The sequence below is a fragment of the Salminus brasiliensis genome, chromosome 9 (genome assembly GCF_030463535.1).
Source record: "Salminus brasiliensis chromosome 9, fSalBra1.hap2, whole genome shotgun sequence".
NCBI classification, from domain to species: domain Eukaryota; kingdom Metazoa; phylum Chordata; class Actinopteri; order Characiformes; family Bryconidae; genus Salminus; species Salminus brasiliensis.
In genome coordinates this window covers 27,473,439-27,492,381 of record NC_132886.1, presented here as the reverse complement: position 1 = coordinate 27,492,381, position 18,943 = coordinate 27,473,439, and the positions used below count along the sequence as shown (strand labels likewise).

Below are 18,943 nucleotides of genomic sequence, written 5' to 3'. Positions count from 1 at the left end.
ATTTAAATTTTATGTGTTTTACCTGTGCTGTGTTCTATCAGAGTGAGTTTTGGGTTTTTTTTCTGTTACTCTTTTGGTGAATATTTTATCTAGGCCCAGTTACCATTTATAGAAAGCCTGTCAGTGTTAGTGGCTAAGTCTGTGTGTGTGTGTGTGTGTGTGTGTGTGTGTGTGTGTGTGTCAGACATGCAACAGGTCAAAGCCAGAATAAACAACAAAAGATCCACAAATACTCAGAACTCTGTAGAAACACAAAGAGCAGCCCAAACACAGAGGCTCATCAGCTGTCCTAATGAGCCCTGGAGCACAGAGCCTTCAACCTGAGGCCAGTAGAGGGACACGTTATAACATCTGACCACTATTCTGTATTTACACCACTATGAAAGTAACTAATACACTTTAGCGTCTTTAGTTTTAGCCATTTTAGAGGAGGGTAAAGCAGTGTATATCTGAGTGCAGTGTGTATCATTCCACTCTCACTGTGTCTCTATCTCCCCCTGCTGGAGATCAGTAGCACAGCAATCAGAGCCAGAATCTCTCTCAGCATTAAACACCGCTGCAGACTTTATATTACCAACAAACCCTCCAGCATTTACTGTTACCCTAGTTAACCCATTTCATGATCAGATCTGAATTGCTCTATAATACGCAGTGATCACAATTACAGCAGTGTTAACTGCAGTGTTAAGCGTCATCCCATCTCATCAGTGTTGTGCTTCTAAGAGGAAACTCTGATGAAATGGTAAGAAATGCATCTCTGTGTTTTTTTGTGTTAGATGATCCAGTAACACAACTAAGTGGTGTGACCTATTGTGAGATTCTGAAAAACGTCAATCAACACAGTAAAGGTAAGAACTTTGATGTCTTTTATTGAACACAATGAGTAAACCTTCCCACTGCAGGCTAGAAAAAGTAAGTGAATCCTTGAATTTAAAAACCTGTTGATGACTCTTTAGCAGCAGTTATCTCCAACACACATTTCCCTTCAGTGGCACAGTTTGTACATCACTAAGGAGGAATTTTAGACCATTCCTCCCAGCAAATGTGTTTCACATGATCCATATTTCTGAAGTCAGGACAATGACTTGTCCATTCCTAAACACAAATCTTCTCCTGTTTCAACCATTAATGAGTTGATTTACTTCTGTGATTGGGTCACTGTCTACCAACATCATCCAACATCTCTTCAGCTTGAGGTCATGGACCAGCTGCTCTTACATTCTCCTATAAAATATTTTTGACATGCCTTTGAATTTTTGTTTTCTTCAATTATCGCAAGGTGTCCGTGTCCTGAGGCAGGAAAGTAGCACCAAACGACCATGATTAATGTTTAATAATTTAATAAATATTTTTTTTTCTTACAGGTCCCTGAAGAAGGCCTGACTTGTTGCTGTGACCCTGATTGAAGCTTTGAGGAGTGCAGACAGAAGAGGGCAACATCTGAGTATATTTACATTTGCGTGAATTATCTTTAATACAGTATTTCATTATTTTAGTAATAGTTGTTGTGCTGGTATTTTACACAGATCTGAACCATTGAAATGCAGCACTGACTCCAGAGTTGAGGAATAATCAGACGTGTTCTGAATGTTAAGTTCAGTGAGTGATCTGGTGTTGTTTATGTTCATTATCTAAAGTTATAGATAAAAAAAATAAAAAGTATAAAGGTCTAATTTCTCCAACAGGACAATCAATATTATACACAAACTAATATTCAGCTTGATTATTAACACATTAGTATAAAATCTATGATAATGAGGGGAACATACACAAATATGATCATTTTCAGTCATTTCTTTCAAATCAGTCATTCTTTTGTTATTTTCTGTAATGATGATTATATTTTTCTTCTGTCGTTTCAAAGGTTAATGTTTTTGGTTTGTTTGTAGTTAGTTTGATCTTTTTACCTTTCTTTATGACTAACCAAACTTACCAAACTTAGACTTATTATTCATTAACTAGTGGTCCTTTTTAAATACTGAATTTCTCATTCTTAATATATTATAAACCATGTGTTTAGATTTATAATCGAGTTAAGTCTTAATGAAATACACATTATTTTTTACATCATTTATATCCATGATAGCGGACAAGGGCCTCTAGCTCTGTGGTCATAGTGCAAGCTGAAAAGCAATGTACAGTTGTAGTTAGAAGTTTAAACATGGACTTGAATGTCATGTTTATGTTCAAAAAGCTTTGTCCTTATATATAATAAAAAAGCTTATAATTAGTTGTATTTAACTAACTTTCACAGAGCTGCACAATTTAATACTTGCCTGTTGTTTGATGATGTCTGGAATGATCATAAATAAATATTTGTATCTCATTACAACAGCTCTCATGTTCTGTTCTTTATTCATAAACATGGTTTAACTTTCTTCAAGTGCTGATTAATGAAACTGTGGTTTAGTGAACATAAATAATGATCACTGATATGTTGTCTATCTGTAAAAAAAACAGCTGGTTGTGACAGGAGGTTACACAGCAGACACACATGTATCAATCATGTATATCCATGGTAGTTGATCACAAATGCAGAAGCAATACGCAGCTGTGGCTTAAAGTTTATTTTACACTTATCGTGGACATGAATATCATGGCGATATTGGGATTTCAATGATTTCTTAAAACTGTTCATTTAACAGGGCAAAATGAGTTATAACATACACCTATCAGCCATAACATTAATACCACCTGCTTAAGAAGCCCCCCTTGTGTCACCACAACAGATCTGACCATCGAGGCAAGAACTCTGAAGGCCTGCTGTGGTATTTGGCACCAAGACAGTAGTAGCAGATCCTGTAAAGCTTGTAAACTATGAGGTGGGTCTTCCATGGATCACATCCATGAGTCTTTGATGCCCATGTTCCTCTCATCGGTTCACACGTGGTTCATTGCTTGAGCCACTTTTAGCAGGTACTGACCGTTGTATTCCGTTACCATCCCACAAGACTTGCCTGAGGTTTTGGAGATGCTCTGACCCAGTTGTGTAGCCATAATAATTTGACCCTTGACAAAGCTGCTCACATCCTCACGTTTCTTTTTTACTGCTTTTAACCAAGTTGTCACAATTTTTAAACCTCAAACCTTTAGCTGCACGATGCTTGGACACAATTCTGTGTTTCAACAGTACAATATCATGTAAACACACACCAAGTGGTTGTGCAATGGATTTAGAATGAAGATTCTGATTGGTTCCACCCAGTAAGAACAGAGATTGTGATTGGATCTGCTGAGGAGTTTCACTGAGCTTAACTGAATGGTCACCATTGAGAACATAGATTCAGATTTTTTTGTTGGGCCAAAACATATGTTTGACACCGCTACTGTAGTGTAATCATTGCTAGTAATCACCCTGTTTTTAATGTACTTACATATATTACTACTCAACCTTAATTACAAGTTATTATCACCATCTGTAACAATAATCAAAGGCCAGACTGACATAATTTATCCTTCAGTGATGAAAAGCAGGGATAGTTAAAGCAGAAAATATGAAAACGGCCCAAATCAGACCTAAAAATCTCTGGTTGTGTTTGTTGTTGTTCACACAAACTTGTATCAAGTTTTTTACATAAAATAAGACTGCAGGAGGTCTGGAACTCATGGACAGCACCAAAGGGCTTCTTTCTTTGAGTTGTTTTTTCAGGCCTAAACTGCAGACACCTTCAGTTGCTGCTTGTTTGGGGGTCTTTCTGCCTTCAGTTTTGCCTTCAGTAAGAAGAAAGCATGCTCAGTTGGGTTGAGGTCCGGTGACTGATTGACAGTAGTGAAGAGGCTCACATGTAAATGATCTATGAATCAAGTAAACAGAGATTAATCAAATAAAGAGAAATGTGCTGTTTAATGCAACATGTACTGCCTTAGTAAGTGTTTAGAATACACTCTGTTATTAGCTGATCAGCAGTGGATAGTGAATAACACTCTGAAACACAGATAAACACTAAGAGAGCTTCTCACTCTTTATAGCTTTGAGTAGGATGTTGGTGAACTTTATCAGTCCACTCTGTGTCCAGCATAGACCGTTTTAACCTCTATAGACAGAGAGAGTAGACAGAGAGTTGAGGGCAGAGTGTTATTTTGAGTCTTGTGGTCTGACGTGTGGTGTAGTGAAACAGTGGTAAAGACACACTGATGTTTAAATAACAAATAAGTCCCAATATCACATCCTGTTTTGAATATTAACTCATAGTCTAATTATATTGTGGTGTGTGTGTGCTCTGTGGCTCCCATGAAGCTTCATATGCTCAGACTAATGTTGAATTTAATTATAAAGAAATAGAACTGAGTGTTTCTTTATAGTTACAATATGGAAGTCATGCTTAAAAGAAGGTCTATAGGCGACACTGAGGGTTAGTCTGTTGGGATGTGGGGGATAAGTGTTTAATATCACTATGATTAGCTAGAACATTTTAATTCAGAAGCTGTGTTTGGGGCAGGCTTATCACAAAGACAGACAGAAACACAGGTACAAACTGTGGGAACCATCTCATCTTCACATTTCCACACACAGGGCTATTTTCACCTAGATAGAGAGCAGCTATTGAGGTGTTTGTGGTTTGTCTTTTGTCCCAGAGTGACTGTGGTGATGACTTCCTTCTCTACTGAGGAGCTAAACTAGAAAAAAGGTCAAATGATCTACTCACAGCATTACATGATTAGCACTAGCAGTGTCTCCTACCAGCCTAAAGGAAGAATTAGTGGAGAACGTAAGTGTTTACTGATTGGTCCAGTTCTAGCATCCCAACTCCAGCCAGTAAAACTCTTATTGAAGTAAACAGGAGCACTACTGTGTAAGCTGTACTGGTAGCGTTCAGGCACTCTCAGCTCTTTTCCCTTTGGGCTTCAGAATCCGTGTGTTCTGTCCATCTTGTGCTGAACTCTCAGATTAATGGACAGTAAATGAAGCTGCCAGTTTAAAATGAATCCAATGATCAGTTTGAATTTGAACCCTTTGAACACCATGTTTACTGATGATCCCTGTTTCCCTTCCTTACCACTGTACAAAATATTTAGTACGTCAGGATTTCTACAAAGCACCCCCCCCACACACACACACACATATCAGACCACTTTAAACAACTGAGTTTAAATCTTAATGAGGGAATTATGATGGAAATTTGGTCATTTATTAAAAAATCATTTAAAATATTTTAATGAAATTAATATTTTTTTAGTCTTAAAGCTTAATATTCAGTCATTTCTGTGAATTATTCTACTAAAAGATAGGTGATGTCACAAGGGAGAGGAGCTAAAATGTGGGTGTGCTCTCTCTCTTTTTCTTATGTGCTTTCTTTTTCTCTGTCAGTCAGTCAGTCAGTGGTCAGTGAGACAGTATGGAGGTCAGTCCACTCTCTGTGCTGCTCTGTGAGTAACTCTTTCTTTATATCTTCATTAGAGTCAGAGCTGCTGCTGTATGAAGGTGTTTAAATGCAGTCAGACTAGGATCAGTGCAGCTATGGGAGCTTCAGCTCTTCTTCTCATCTTATACTTTTTAGGTTTGAGGTTTGACAGGTTTTCTGAGCTCCATCTGTAACTGGTTATGAGATGCTATATGTATATATATATATATATATATATATATATATATCACACTGAATGTTCACATATTAGTGGACACACCTTCTAATAAACTATTAGCACCCACTGCTGCCCACTGGCACCATGCGTAATGCCAGGCGTAAGCTGGTGGGGTGTAAAGCCCCTCAGCACTGAGCTGTGGAGCAAAAGACCTGTGTTCTCCGGAATGATGGTGCTCCATCCAGTACTTTTGGGATGAGTTGGAGCTGAGGTGGGGTGATGATCATTCAACATCCTAACCTTACTTTTGCTAAATACAGTCAGATCCTCATAGCAATGGTCCAAAATGTAGCAGAAAGCTTTCCCTGGAGGAGTAAAGACAGTTACTCCAACAAAAGCCTTTTAAATAAGATAAGATTATCCTTTATTACACACAGTGTCCCACAGTGGGGAAATTCTCGGTGTTACAGCAGAAAGGGATAGCAAGACACTCAGTTACAAAAACTTAGATAAATTATACTATATACACAATATAAATAATAGAAGTAAAAAAGCAATAACAATATTATTAACAGACTATTTACATATAATTGCAAATGACTTAATTGCATGTGGGGAGGGTGGGGCTGTTCCCCAACAACAACAACAATAATAATAAAAAATAATAAACATAAAATAATAATAATAAAAATAATATTAATGAATAATAATAATAATAATAACAATAACAACAATAATAATAATAATAATAATAATAATAATTATTATTATTATTATTATTATTAATAATAATAATAAAAGTTATTTATAATCATAAAATTAAATAATCTGTTTAAAACAATGAATTGTTCTTGAGCATTTCCCAAAACCACTGTAATTACAGTACTATGTGAATTCGCTCACAAAGTAGTGACTAACCAGACTTTTTCCTGTATTTGATTTGAATTTAAGATCTAAAAAAATCTATTTATTGTCAGGTAAGATTAAAAACAGTTCATTATAAAATGATAATTAATAACATTGAGATGAATTAATTTAACATCCTTACCTTTACTACCTTTACTGTACTTTATACCTTGTACTTCATCCATAAATATCCCTTCTTTTCAGTTTGACAGGTGAGAAATGAATGAGGAAGTGTAAGGGTTAATATTTACAGTTCTGATGTAAATTATATTTATACAATGTTCTCATATGACTGAAAATATGGATCCACCGTGAACAGAGACCAGAATAACAGTTCAAAATAATGATAAATTAATATATTTTCTGCAGTGCAGATGTTTTCTACAGACTGGGACTGAACTCCATTATTGTGATTTAATAGAAAGTGCTGTTTGGCTAAAAGCAGCTTCTTCTGTAAGGGAGATCACAGTCTGCTCGTGTTTTACCTCTAGTAGCCGGAGACGTGTTTATCCTCTGTATAATAAAATGTTTAAGAGGAGGAGGAGCAGTGTTGTGTACAATTTCATAGACAAGACACACATTTCAACCTTTAATCAAACAGCCATCTCCGACTGTAACCAGCTTTTTAACCCCCTTCAACTGAGAACAGCTAATCCTTCACACTAATGCATCATGTCCTCTGTTTCTTTCCATACTGTAGTGCTGACTGTACTCTACTGTGGACAAGCTCAAGGTGAGCAGCTACATCTGCTTTTACTGGATTGCTTCATTTACATTCATGTAGATTTGCCTGTACACCTTCCCACAATCCACTGTATAGTTTATTATACACATATTTTACTACATTTTTACTAATATACGATTGTGTGTGTTTTCCACACACATTGTACATTACAGACCTGTGAGCTTAAAATGTATGCTGACACTGTACAAAATATTACAATTTCTATATTTCTAGAATACAGACATATTCAGTTCATTAAGCAACAAAGTCTGATCTTATCCTGATAAACTACTGTTTATATTGTAAAAGTAAAATCAGCTCTGATCTTTTCATCATTTCATCTCAACAGAAAAACCCAAACCAACACTGAGGGTGTATCCTCACACCACTGTCTACACTGGAGACACACTTACTCTGACCTGTGATCTGCAGATCTCAGTCACTGGATGGAAGTTTACGTGGTTCAAAGTCTCTCAGCAGTTAGAATATCTGAGAGAGTTAGGCCCCAACACACTCAGTATAACAGCGTCTGATTCAGGAACAACAGAGTATCAGTGTCAAGCATTCAGAGGATCATATGAGTCATACCACAGTAATCGAGTCAAGATTACAGTAAGAGGTTTGTCATTTTTTTCTGCTTTCTTGTCTTGATTATAGAATGTTTGTTAATCAAAAAATATGATAATATGGTGTAAATATACTCTATATATGTTTGCTGTGCAAAAACCTCATATCTCCAAAACAGCAGCTTTACAGGAAAAGAAAGGACTTCTTAGGTGAAGTCAATGTTAAAAAAACAAAAAACAAAACATTTTGCTTGACTGTTTATTAGGGACATTGGAAGGCTGCCAGATTCCAATTATATCAGAAAATGAAAAACTGAAAACGGAGATACAGGGCTTTTGCATGACATCAGCAAACTTCATCAACTCTATTGAAGTCTTTTAGATCAGGAAACATCCTGAAGATTTCAGAGATTTCACACACACAGTAGCTTACTCACAGCAGCGAACACAAAGAAAACACATCAGCATGCGCACACACACACATACACACACACATTGGAATACACACAGCGGCATGCAAGCACACAGCAGGCACACACACACACACACACAGCTTCACTCACAGTAGAACACACATAGCAGCACACTGAAACACACATAACTGTATACACACACACACACACACACAGAATCACAATCACAAAATGGGAACCTCATACACATACACAAACACACACACAGTGGCACACTCACAGCAGCACACACAAACACCATTCACATACACATAAAGCGGCACACACACACTGGCAAATACAGTTGCGCACACAAACAGCACACATATACAGAGGCACACACACACACAAACACATGTACAAACCGGTATGCACACACAAACACAGCAGCACACAAACCATAGCGACACACAAACACACATGTATACACCTTTGTATATGCACAAAGTGGCACACTTACACAGAACCACACAGCAGCATGCACATAGATACACAGCGACACACACAGTAACACATAAATACAGCAGCACATAAAGTTGCGCGCGCACACACAATTCTGCTAGATTTTGGAGGGTTTGACTGCATTCAGTGACAGGAGCGTTAGTGAGTGCAGGATGTTGGATGGATAATCACCACCCCTCCTCATCCCCAACTCATCCCAATAGTTTTGGATGGAGCACCATCAGTCCAGAGAACACAGTTCCACTGCTCCACAGCTCAATGCTGGAGGGCTTTATACCCCTCTAACCCATGACTGGTATTAGGCATGGTGCCAATAGGTTCATGTTCATTTGCTCCAGAGAGTCCTATTCTATTGGCAAGGATTAGACACGCTGTGTGTGTGTGCATTTGCACATCTGTGTCAGCAATGAGTGCAACTTAAAGTAGCTGAATGGGCGTCCACAAACAATTGGTGAAATGGTTTTGCTCCAATTAAATATTGAAAATTATGTTTTAGTGAAGTTTATATTACAAAATTAATCCTGAAAATAAAAGATTATCAGTTCCACTTAGTGATTATTGTGAGAAACTGTATTGTACAGAAACACTGTAGGAAAATCAACCTGCTGTAATCTTTCTGATAACTGCTGAAGGACACACAGCTTTTTACACACACAGCTTATACTGACCATCATCATCTACTGCTTATATTGTAAAAGTAACATCAGCTCTGATCTCTTCATCATTTCATATCAACAGAAAAACCCAAACCAACACAGAGGGTGGATCCTCACACCACTGTCAAGACTACAGTAAGAGGTACATCATGATTTCTATTTTCTTTTTTATGAACAACTTCATTTTAGACTGACTGTGGAAAACTGTTTATTTTTAACTCTATATAGGTTATTAATTTTTCCTGAATGGATTCTAGTATTGTCTCCATTCTTGGGGATTACTGTGGTTAAATTCTTTGTGTAAGAGTTTAAAAAGCTGTTTTTCAGACAAGACCACTGTCTCTGATTCTGCTTCTATGTATTTATCATCCTGTACATGCTGATGACTTGAGAAAACAGCACTGTTTTAAAGGAATGGTCGATCAAACAGTTACAATTACACCATTATTTATTCCCAGCATTCACTGGATTGACCAACACACAGTAAAGTGGAAAGTTCAGTAAACTGATGTGCCTGATGAGCGATTTAGAGTTTTGATCAGAGACAGAACGTCTCTCAGCATTAAACACCACTGCAGACTGCACTGCACATTTCAAGCAGGTGGACTTGCTCATCGTGTCACGCATATAGCAGCTGGACGAACACTGTAGATGAACACACTCCACTACAAAGTCTGTGACTGGTCAGTTCAAATCTACAGTCAATATCAAACTGTGTGGATTCAGCTCCGAGCAAACTTTAACTTTGAGAGCTTTAGCTGCTGAAAGTTTACTGAGGCCTGCACCTCAGTAATGCTCTGCATACTTCACCCAACGTGACACAACACAGGAAGTGTAACCATGCTAATGTCACTGATAACGTGCATGTAGGAAATTTAAGCCTGTTTGGAAACGTGGAGTAATCATGAAGACTTTCAGCTTTAGTTCAGGTGCTGCAAACAGTTCAACTAATGAAGACATATTTTAGACACATTGGTTAAGATGAATTTTAGCTGAACACACTGTCTACTGACATGAACTACTTACATCAACAAGACCCTGGATAAAGCACTGAACATCACTGTTAAGCTCTGTCTGGCTGGAACTACATTTCCATTGGGGTAATTCTCTTTTTCACAGGGGCTCCTCTGTGATTTTATTACCATCTGGATCGAACATGTCTGTGTTTATTTCGTCATCCTCTGAAAATATTACAGGTTAATTTACCTGTTTTTCACTGAACTCAGTGGTCATCTGATAATTTAGTCCTGTCTGGGTTTACATCTCTGTGTTTTTCCAGGCAGATGTAGTCTGATGTCAGAATAAAAGGTTTTTTGGTTGCAGATGCGCAAAATTATTATTATTATTATTAAACGTAAAAAGCAGACTATTCAAATTTGTTGTAGAAATTTATTGTCTGTTTAAAATCATGTATAGGCTGATTCACAGTCACACTGTCGGAAAGTCAGACTACTGTAACATTTCTGCTGAATTCAGAATTAGAAACATTTTTGACACAAATTTTTACAAAATGATAAACCTGCTAATGTTCCTGTTTCAGCAGCTCTGATCTCTTCATCATTTCATCTCAACAGAAAAACCCAAACCAACACTGAGGGTGGATCCTCACACCACTGTTTACACTGGAGACACACTTACTCTGACCTGTGATCTGCAGATCTCACTCACTGGATGGAGGTTTAGGTGGTACAAAGTCTCTCAGCAGTTAAATCCTCTGACTGAATATAAAGACACCAACACACTCAGTATAACAGCGTCTGATACAGGAACAGCAGAGTATCAGTGTGTAGCACTCAGAGGAGACTACGTCTCACACTACAGTGCTCCAGTTAAGATTACAGTAAGAGGTTGGTCATGATCTCTGTTTTCTTTCTACAAATGACTTCATTTCAGAATGAGAATAAAAATGTTGATCAATTATTCCAGAAGGATTTTGAATTCTGGATCTTCTTACAAGAAACACCTTCTTCACACAGAGTTTCTACCTTTCTAAAGTCTTTATGATCTTTGAACAGAGAGACCAAAGGCTACAGTGAAAGTGCAGCCAGCTGAGCGTGTGTTCATCAGACAGAGAGTCACTCTCACATGTGACATAGAAAGTGGAGGAGTCTGGAGTTACGAGTGGTTTAAGAATAATGATCCTCTCAGTGAAGCTCAATGGAGGAAGAACTATGAAATCTCTAATGCTGATGGGTCTCATGAAGGTGATTATACCTGTAAGGGAAGACGGTCAACAGAGCCGCGCTACTCAGAGATCAGTGCTGCTGTTAGACTGACTGTATCAGGTGAGTGTGTCGTCTTCCCCACATTATTTCTACCATTAACAGTTAAAAGAGTAGAGGTGCTTTACTGCTGCAGAAACATTATCATGTACAGTGGCGGCGCACTGGAGGGTGTTTGGGTGGCTTATGGGGCTCAAGCCCCGGATGATTGTTGAAAAGCCCATTCAAATTTTACATTTGAAAATAACACTGTCATTTCTCCTCACTGTCTCTAACTGGGCTGGCAAAATAAATACCCCAAACGTTCTGGAAAATGATCGCCATCTAGTGGTTGGTCAAGAAAGTTGTGTTGTCAGGCATTCAGTCTGTCACCTCAGTATTTTAAAAGTGTGAACTGGGATTTACTGCGCTACCCAAATATCTTTACTTCTGCTGGGGCTTTTCCTATTAATATACACAGTGTGCAGATAATCATTGTTTTCTTTGTATTTTTTTTTTTTACTTAAAACACAGTTTACTTTTAAAACACTCAAGCAAATATTAACAGTGTGATCAGATTGAATGAAGCACACAAGAAAAAGAGAAATATCATAAAAATACATAAAAACATTTAAAATTGTCTCAGGTGAGTCAGCAGTGAGTGAATGACCTGTTTAGCAGAATTAAACATTAGAGGTTCGCTCACTGGGACACTGGCTAACGTCAGAACCTCGGATTACAGCTCTGGTTAACGTTAGTGGAAGTTTACTGGTTATACAGTGGAGGTGAAAATATATCACAATGTAATACATTTTACAAAAGATAGCTGTAGTTACTTCACTGAAACCAACTTAAGCAATCTTAACAAACGTAACATGATTATAATATTTTAATTAACCTTATTTAATAATAAAACGTTAAAAATCATTGCCCAAATGTAAATTATCATTTTGTTTACACATTCCTGTTAACTTCTACATTACTACCAAGTGTAGCACCTCTGTGAAACCCTGCTAGTACACAGAAAATATAGTTTGTGTGTAAATGTGAATATTTAATTAAATATGTATTTAAAAACTGAATTGTGAAGCATGCCCTGAATATAATAGAATATGAATATACCATTTGTCCAGTATTTTTATAAGAAAACTGTAGATACACCTCCTTGTCCATTTGATCAGCTTTGCTCATCATATAGGAGAACTTTGTAGTTCTATAATTACAGATTGTAGTTCTTCTGTTTCTCTGCATACTTTATTACATAATGTCCTGTATGATCAGTGCAGCTGAAAAAATGAGTAATGGGTTTAGAAACAAGTGTAACTAATAACATCTACTGGCAGGTGAAGGTGTGTGTGTGTGAATATCAGCTTTTGCAGAAGTGCCAGTCATTTTTAAAATTTAACAAGAATAAAAATGCAGTATTTCATTTTCCCACTATTATGTGAACTGCATTGTCATTATTTTGAGGTACAAAGTCACTATTGCCAGAAGCTCTCTCAATATTCTGAAACGTTAAGTCATTGTTTTGAGAGACTATCACTGATTTGAAATGCCGTCTTCTTACTTTGAGAAAATCTCTCATTATTTTCAGTGTCTTAAACTCAGCATCATGATTTGCTGAGTCATCATTTTAGAGACAGTCTCATTATTTTAAAAATGCTGAGTCAATATTTTCAGAAACGTTACTGCACAGCAACATTGTCAGAAAGTCGAGCCTCTGTAACCTTTCTGTGAAATGCTGAAACACAATGTCTCATAAGACTCAGCATGTTCTTTGTATGTTAAACTACTGCTCTATGAGTTGCTTTCTCCATGTTGACATGGTCTGACATGTCTGACATGATTTCTCCTTGATTTCAGATAAAACCTTGATCTGAGAGACTGTCTCATTATTTTAAAATGCTAACTCATTTTAAGACACTTTATCTACAGCAATGTTGTAGGAAAGTCCAACTACTGTAATCTTTCTGCCAAAACACAGCAAGTTCTTATCCTGATCAAACTACTGCTTCTATTCTAAAGCTGAATCAGCTCTGATCTCTTCATCATTTCATCTCAACAGAAAAACCCACACCAACACTGAGGGTGGATCCTCACACCACTGTCTACACTGGAGACACACTTACTCTGACCTGTGATCTTCAGATCTCACTCACTGGATGGAGGTTTAGGTGGTACAAAGTCTCTCAGCAGTTAAATCCTCTGACTGAATATAAAGACACCAACACACTCAGTATAACAGTGTCTGATACAGGAACAGCAGGGTATCAGTGTGTAGCACTCAGAGGAGACTATGTCTCACACTACAGTGCTCCAGTCAAGATTACAGTAAGAGGTTGGTCATGATTTCTGTTTTCTTTCTACAAATGACTTCATTTCAGAATGAGAGTAAAAATGTTGATCAATTATTCCAGAAGGATTTTGAATTCTGGATCTTCTTACGAGAAACACCTTCTTCACACAGAGTTTCTACCTTTCTAAAGTCTTTATGATCTTTGAACAGAGAGACCAAAGGCTACAGTGAAAGTGCAGCCAGCTGAGCGTGTGTTCATCAGACAGAGAGTCACTCTCACATGTGACATAGAAAGTGGAGGAGTCTGGAATTACGAGTGGTTTAAGAATAATGATCCTCTCAGTGAAGCTCAATGGAGGAAGAACTATGAAATCTCTAATGCTGATGGGTCTCATGAAGGTGATTATACCTGTAAGGGAAGACGGTCAACAGAGCCGCGCTACTCAGAGATCAGTGCTGCTGTTAGACTGACTGTATCAGGTGAGTGTGTCGTCTTCCCCACATTATTTCTACCATTAACAGTTAAAAGAGTAGAGGTGCTTTACTGCTGCAGAAACATTATCATGTACAGTGGCGGCGCACTGGAGGGTGTTTGGGTGGCTTATGGGGCTCAAGCCCCGGATGATTGTTGAAAAGCCCATTCAAATTTTACATTTGAAAATAACACTGTCATTTCTCCTCACTGTCTCTAACTGGGCTGGCAAAATAAATACCCCAAACGTTCTGGAAAATGATCGCCATCTAGTGGTTGGTCAAGAAAGTTGTGTTGTCAGGCATTCAGTCTGTCACCTCAGTATTTTAAAAGTGTGAACTGGGATTTACTGCGCTACCCAAATATCTTTACTTCTGCTGGGGCTTTTCCTATTAATATACACAGTGTGCAGATAATCATTGTTTTCTTTGTATTTTTTTTTTTTACTTAAAACACAGTTTACTTTTAAAACACTCAAGCAAATATTAACAGTGTGATCAGATTGAATGAAGCACACAAGAAAAAGAGAAATATCATAAAAATACATAAAAACATTTAAAATTGTCTCAGGTGAGTCAGCAGTGAGTGAATGACCTGTTTAGCAGAATTAAACATTAGAGGTTCGCTCACTGGGACACTGGCTAACGTCAGAACCTCGGATTACAGCTCTGGTTAACGTTAGTGGAAGTTTACTGGTTATACAGTGGAGGTGAAAATATATCACAATGTAATACATTTTACAAAAGATAGCTGTAGTTACTTCACTGAAACCAACTTAAGCAATCTTAACAAACGTAACATGATTATAATATTTTAATTAACCTTATTTAATAATAAAACGTTAAAAATCATTGCCCAAATGTAAATTATCATTTTGTTTACACATTCCTGTTAACTTCTACATTACTACCAAGTGTAGCACCTCTGTGAAACCCTGCTAGTACACAGAAAATATAGTTTGTGTGTAAATGTGAATATTTAATTAAATATGTATTTAAAAACTGAATTGTGAAGCATGCCCTGAATATAATAGAATATGAATATACCATTTGTCCAGTATTTTTATAAGAAAACTGTAGATACACCTCCTTGTCCATTTGATCAGCTTTGCTCATCATATAGGAGAACTTTGTAGTTCTGTAATTACAGATTGTAGTTCTTCTGTTTCTCTGCATACTTTATTACATAATGTCCTGTATGATCAGTGCAGCTGAAAAAATGAGTAATGGGTTTAGAAACAAGTGTAACTAATAACATCTACTGGCAGGTGAAGGTGTGTGTGTGTGAATATCAGCTTTTGCAGAAGTGCCAGTCATTTTTAAAATTTAACAAGAATAAAAATGCAGTATTTCATTTTCCCACTATTATGTGAACTGCATTGTCATTATTTTGAGGTACAAAGTCACTATTGCCAGAAGCTCTCTCAATATTCTGAAACGTTAAGTCATTGTTTTGAGAGACTATCACTGATTTGAAATGCCGTCTTCTTACTTTGAGAAAATCTCTCATTATTTTCAGTGTCTTAAACTCAGCATCATGATTTGCTGAGTCATCATTTTAGAGACAGTCTCATTATTTTAAAAATGCTGAGTCAATATTTTCAGAAACGTTACTGCACAGCAACATTGTCAGAAAGTCGAGCCTCTGTAACCTTTCTGTGAAATGCTGAAACACAATGTCTCATAAGACTCAGCATGTTCTTTGTATGTTAAACTACTGCTCTATGAGTTGCTTTCTCCATGTTGACATGGTCTGACATGTCTGACATGATTTCTCCTTGATTTCAGATAAAACCTTGATCTGAGAGACTGTCTCATTATTTTAAAATGCTAACTCATTTTAAGACACTTTATCTACAGCAATGTTGTAGGAAAGTCCAACTACTGTAATCTTTCTGCCAAAACACAGCAAGTTCTTATCCTGATCAAACTACTGCTTCTATTCTAAAGCTGAATCAGCTCTGATCTCTTCATCATTTCATCTCAACAGAAAAACCCACACCAACACTGAGGGTGGATCCTCACACCACTGTCTACACTGGAGACACACTTACTCTGACCTGTGATCTTCAGATCTCACTCACTGGATGGAGGTTTAGGTGGTACAAAGTCTCTCAGCAGTTAAATCCTCTGACTGAATATAAAGACACCAACACACTCAGTATAACAGTGTCTGATACAGGAACAGCAGGGTATCAGTGTGTAGCACTCAGAGGAGACTATGTCTCACACTACAGTGCTCCAGTCAAGATTACAGTAAGAGGTTGGTCATGATTTCTGTTTTCTTTCTACAAATGACTTCATTTCAGAATGAGAGTAAAAATGTTGATCAATTATTCCAGAAGGATTTTGAATTCTGGATCTTCTTACGAGAAACACCTTCTTCACACAGAGTTTCTACCTTTCTAAAGTCTTTATGATCTTTGAACAGAGAGACCAAAGGCTACAGTGAAAGTGCAGCCAGCTGAGCGTGTGTTCATCAGACAGAGAGTCACTCTCACATGTGACATAGAAAGTGGAGGAGTCTGGAATTACGAGTGGTTTAAGAATAATGATCCTCTCAGTGAAGCTCAATGGAGGAAGAACTATGAAATCTCTAATGCTGATGGGTCTCATGAAGGTGATTATACCTGTAAGGGAAGACGGTCAACAGAGCCGCGCTTCTCAGAGATCAGTGCTGCTGTTAGACTGACTGTATCAGGTGAGTGTGTCGTCTTCCCACATTATTTCTACCATTAACAGTTAAAAGAGTAGAGGTGCTTTACTGCTGCAGAAACATTATCATGTACATCAGCTTAAGAAGTGATAGAGGAAGATCAGCACACTTCTCTTTACAACACACAGTATCTCAGAAAGCTCAGTGAGGTCAGAGAGCTCAGGTTTACTGGGTGGGGTGGTCTTACAGTGTGAGGAGATACAGTAGAAGCTATGGTTGGAAAGCTGGTGTTTAACTGCGTTTTGTGTTGTTGCTTTAGTTTCCCTAAAGACAGGAATGTGTCTTTTAGAGGAGAAGCAGACTAAAATAAAACACTGTAATAGTGTAAAAGACATTTTCCTGAATTTATTTACTTATCTACTAAACTCATAATGAGATCAGTATAATATCATAACATGTTCTTTTAGTTTATTTTCAGAAACACAACAGAATTTAGATTTCACAGCAGTGTTAACTACAAGATATTAGACCCTACAGGATCCCCAAACACTCACCTTGAGAAACCTCTTCATTATTTTTAGTGAGGTCAGGATGTTTGATGATCACCACCCCGCCTTATCCATATCGCATCCTAAAATGTTTTGGATGGAACATAGTCATTTCAGACAACACAGTTCCATTGCTCCACAGCTCAATACTGGGTGTTTCATTCTCCTCTAACCCATGCCTGTCATTAGGCATGGTGCCAAGAAGTTCATGTTTATGAGCAGGACTAAAGAAGCTGTTTGTGTGCATTCACACTTATGTGTCAGCAATGTGCACAACTTAAAACCCACAAACATTTGACCATACAGTGTAGCTCCTATTAAATGTTGAAAATGACGTTTTAGTGAAGTTCACATTTCAAAATTAATCCTGAAAATAAAAGATCATCAGTTGCACTTAGTGATTATTGTAAGAAACTGTACTGTACAGAAACACTGCACTGCTGCTGTAATCTTTCTGATAACTGCTGAAAGACACAACGCTTTTTACACACACATCTTATACTGACCATCATCATCTACTGCTTATATTGTAAAAGTAACATCAGCTCTGATCTCTTCATCATTTCATATCAACAGAAAAACCCACACCAACACGGAGGGTGTATCCTCACACCACTGTCAAGACTACAGTAAGAGGTACGTCATGATTTGTGTTCCTTCATATTAGACTGACTGTAAAAAACTGTCTGCAATTTTTCCAGAATAGTTTCCAGTGTTGTCTCGTTTCTTGTGAGATTCTCGTGGGTAAATTGTGTAATGTGTTCTAGCAGTGCTTAATGTTTCTGTTGTGCTCTTTTGGTGCATATTGTATATGGGTGTAGTTACTGCAAATGGAAAGCCTGTCAATGTTAGTGGCCTAGTCTGTGTAAGTGATTGATTCATGCTAAGTGAGTCTCAGTAAATCACTGATTCACATTAAATTATTCTTCTCTACTTAAAAATAAGGAGCTTCTTTTGTATTTCAGGCAAGACAAATGTCTCCCTCCCTCCGTCTTCTTCTACACTGACACCACAATACACACATAACAATGGTTCTGCTACACCAAATCCTTCTGGTAAGAATGTTTTCTATCATCACATGAATGCACAGCCTTCATAAAGTTTCATTAACACTGACAACTTGAGAAATTCAGTGCTGTTTTAAAGGAAAGGTTGGACAAACAGTTACATTTACACCTCTATTTATTCACAGCCCTCACTGAGTAACACACAGTACAATAGGAACCAAAAGCTGGTTGTACAAAATACATACATACAAAATAGGTCCAAAGCTGATGTACATAATAAGCGTTTGCAGACTTCTGACCACAACTGTGTTTTTACACCACTATAAAAAACTAAATAAGTTTAATTTAGTGTCTGAAGTTTTACCCCACCCACATCAGCATCATCTCACATGTCTCTTAAACTCTCACATTTTTTTCAGTTATCCTAATAAACTTGATTATTTGGTTTCTGAATCTGTATGAAACACTTTTATCTGTA

General features: G+C 37.3%; 1 protein-coding gene across 1 annotated transcript in view; it reads left to right on the top strand.

Moving 5' to 3' along the window:
• Positions 1-18,335, top strand: part of LOC140562764 (Fc receptor-like protein 5) — a 42,227-nt gene extending 23,892 nt beyond the window's left edge. Inside the window, exons 11-16 of the mRNA XM_072688624.1 lie at positions 777-848; positions 11,302-11,571; positions 13,994-14,263; positions 16,686-16,955; positions 18,035-18,094; positions 18,280-18,335. Coding sequence (XP_072544725.1) covers positions 777-848; positions 11,302-11,571; positions 13,994-14,263; positions 16,686-16,955; positions 18,035-18,094; positions 18,280-18,335 — 998 coding nt within the window. The remainder of the gene's footprint in view (positions 1-776; positions 849-11,301; positions 11,572-13,993; positions 14,264-16,685; positions 16,956-18,034; positions 18,095-18,279) is intronic.
• The last annotated feature ends 608 nt before the right edge of the window (positions 18,336-18,943 follow it).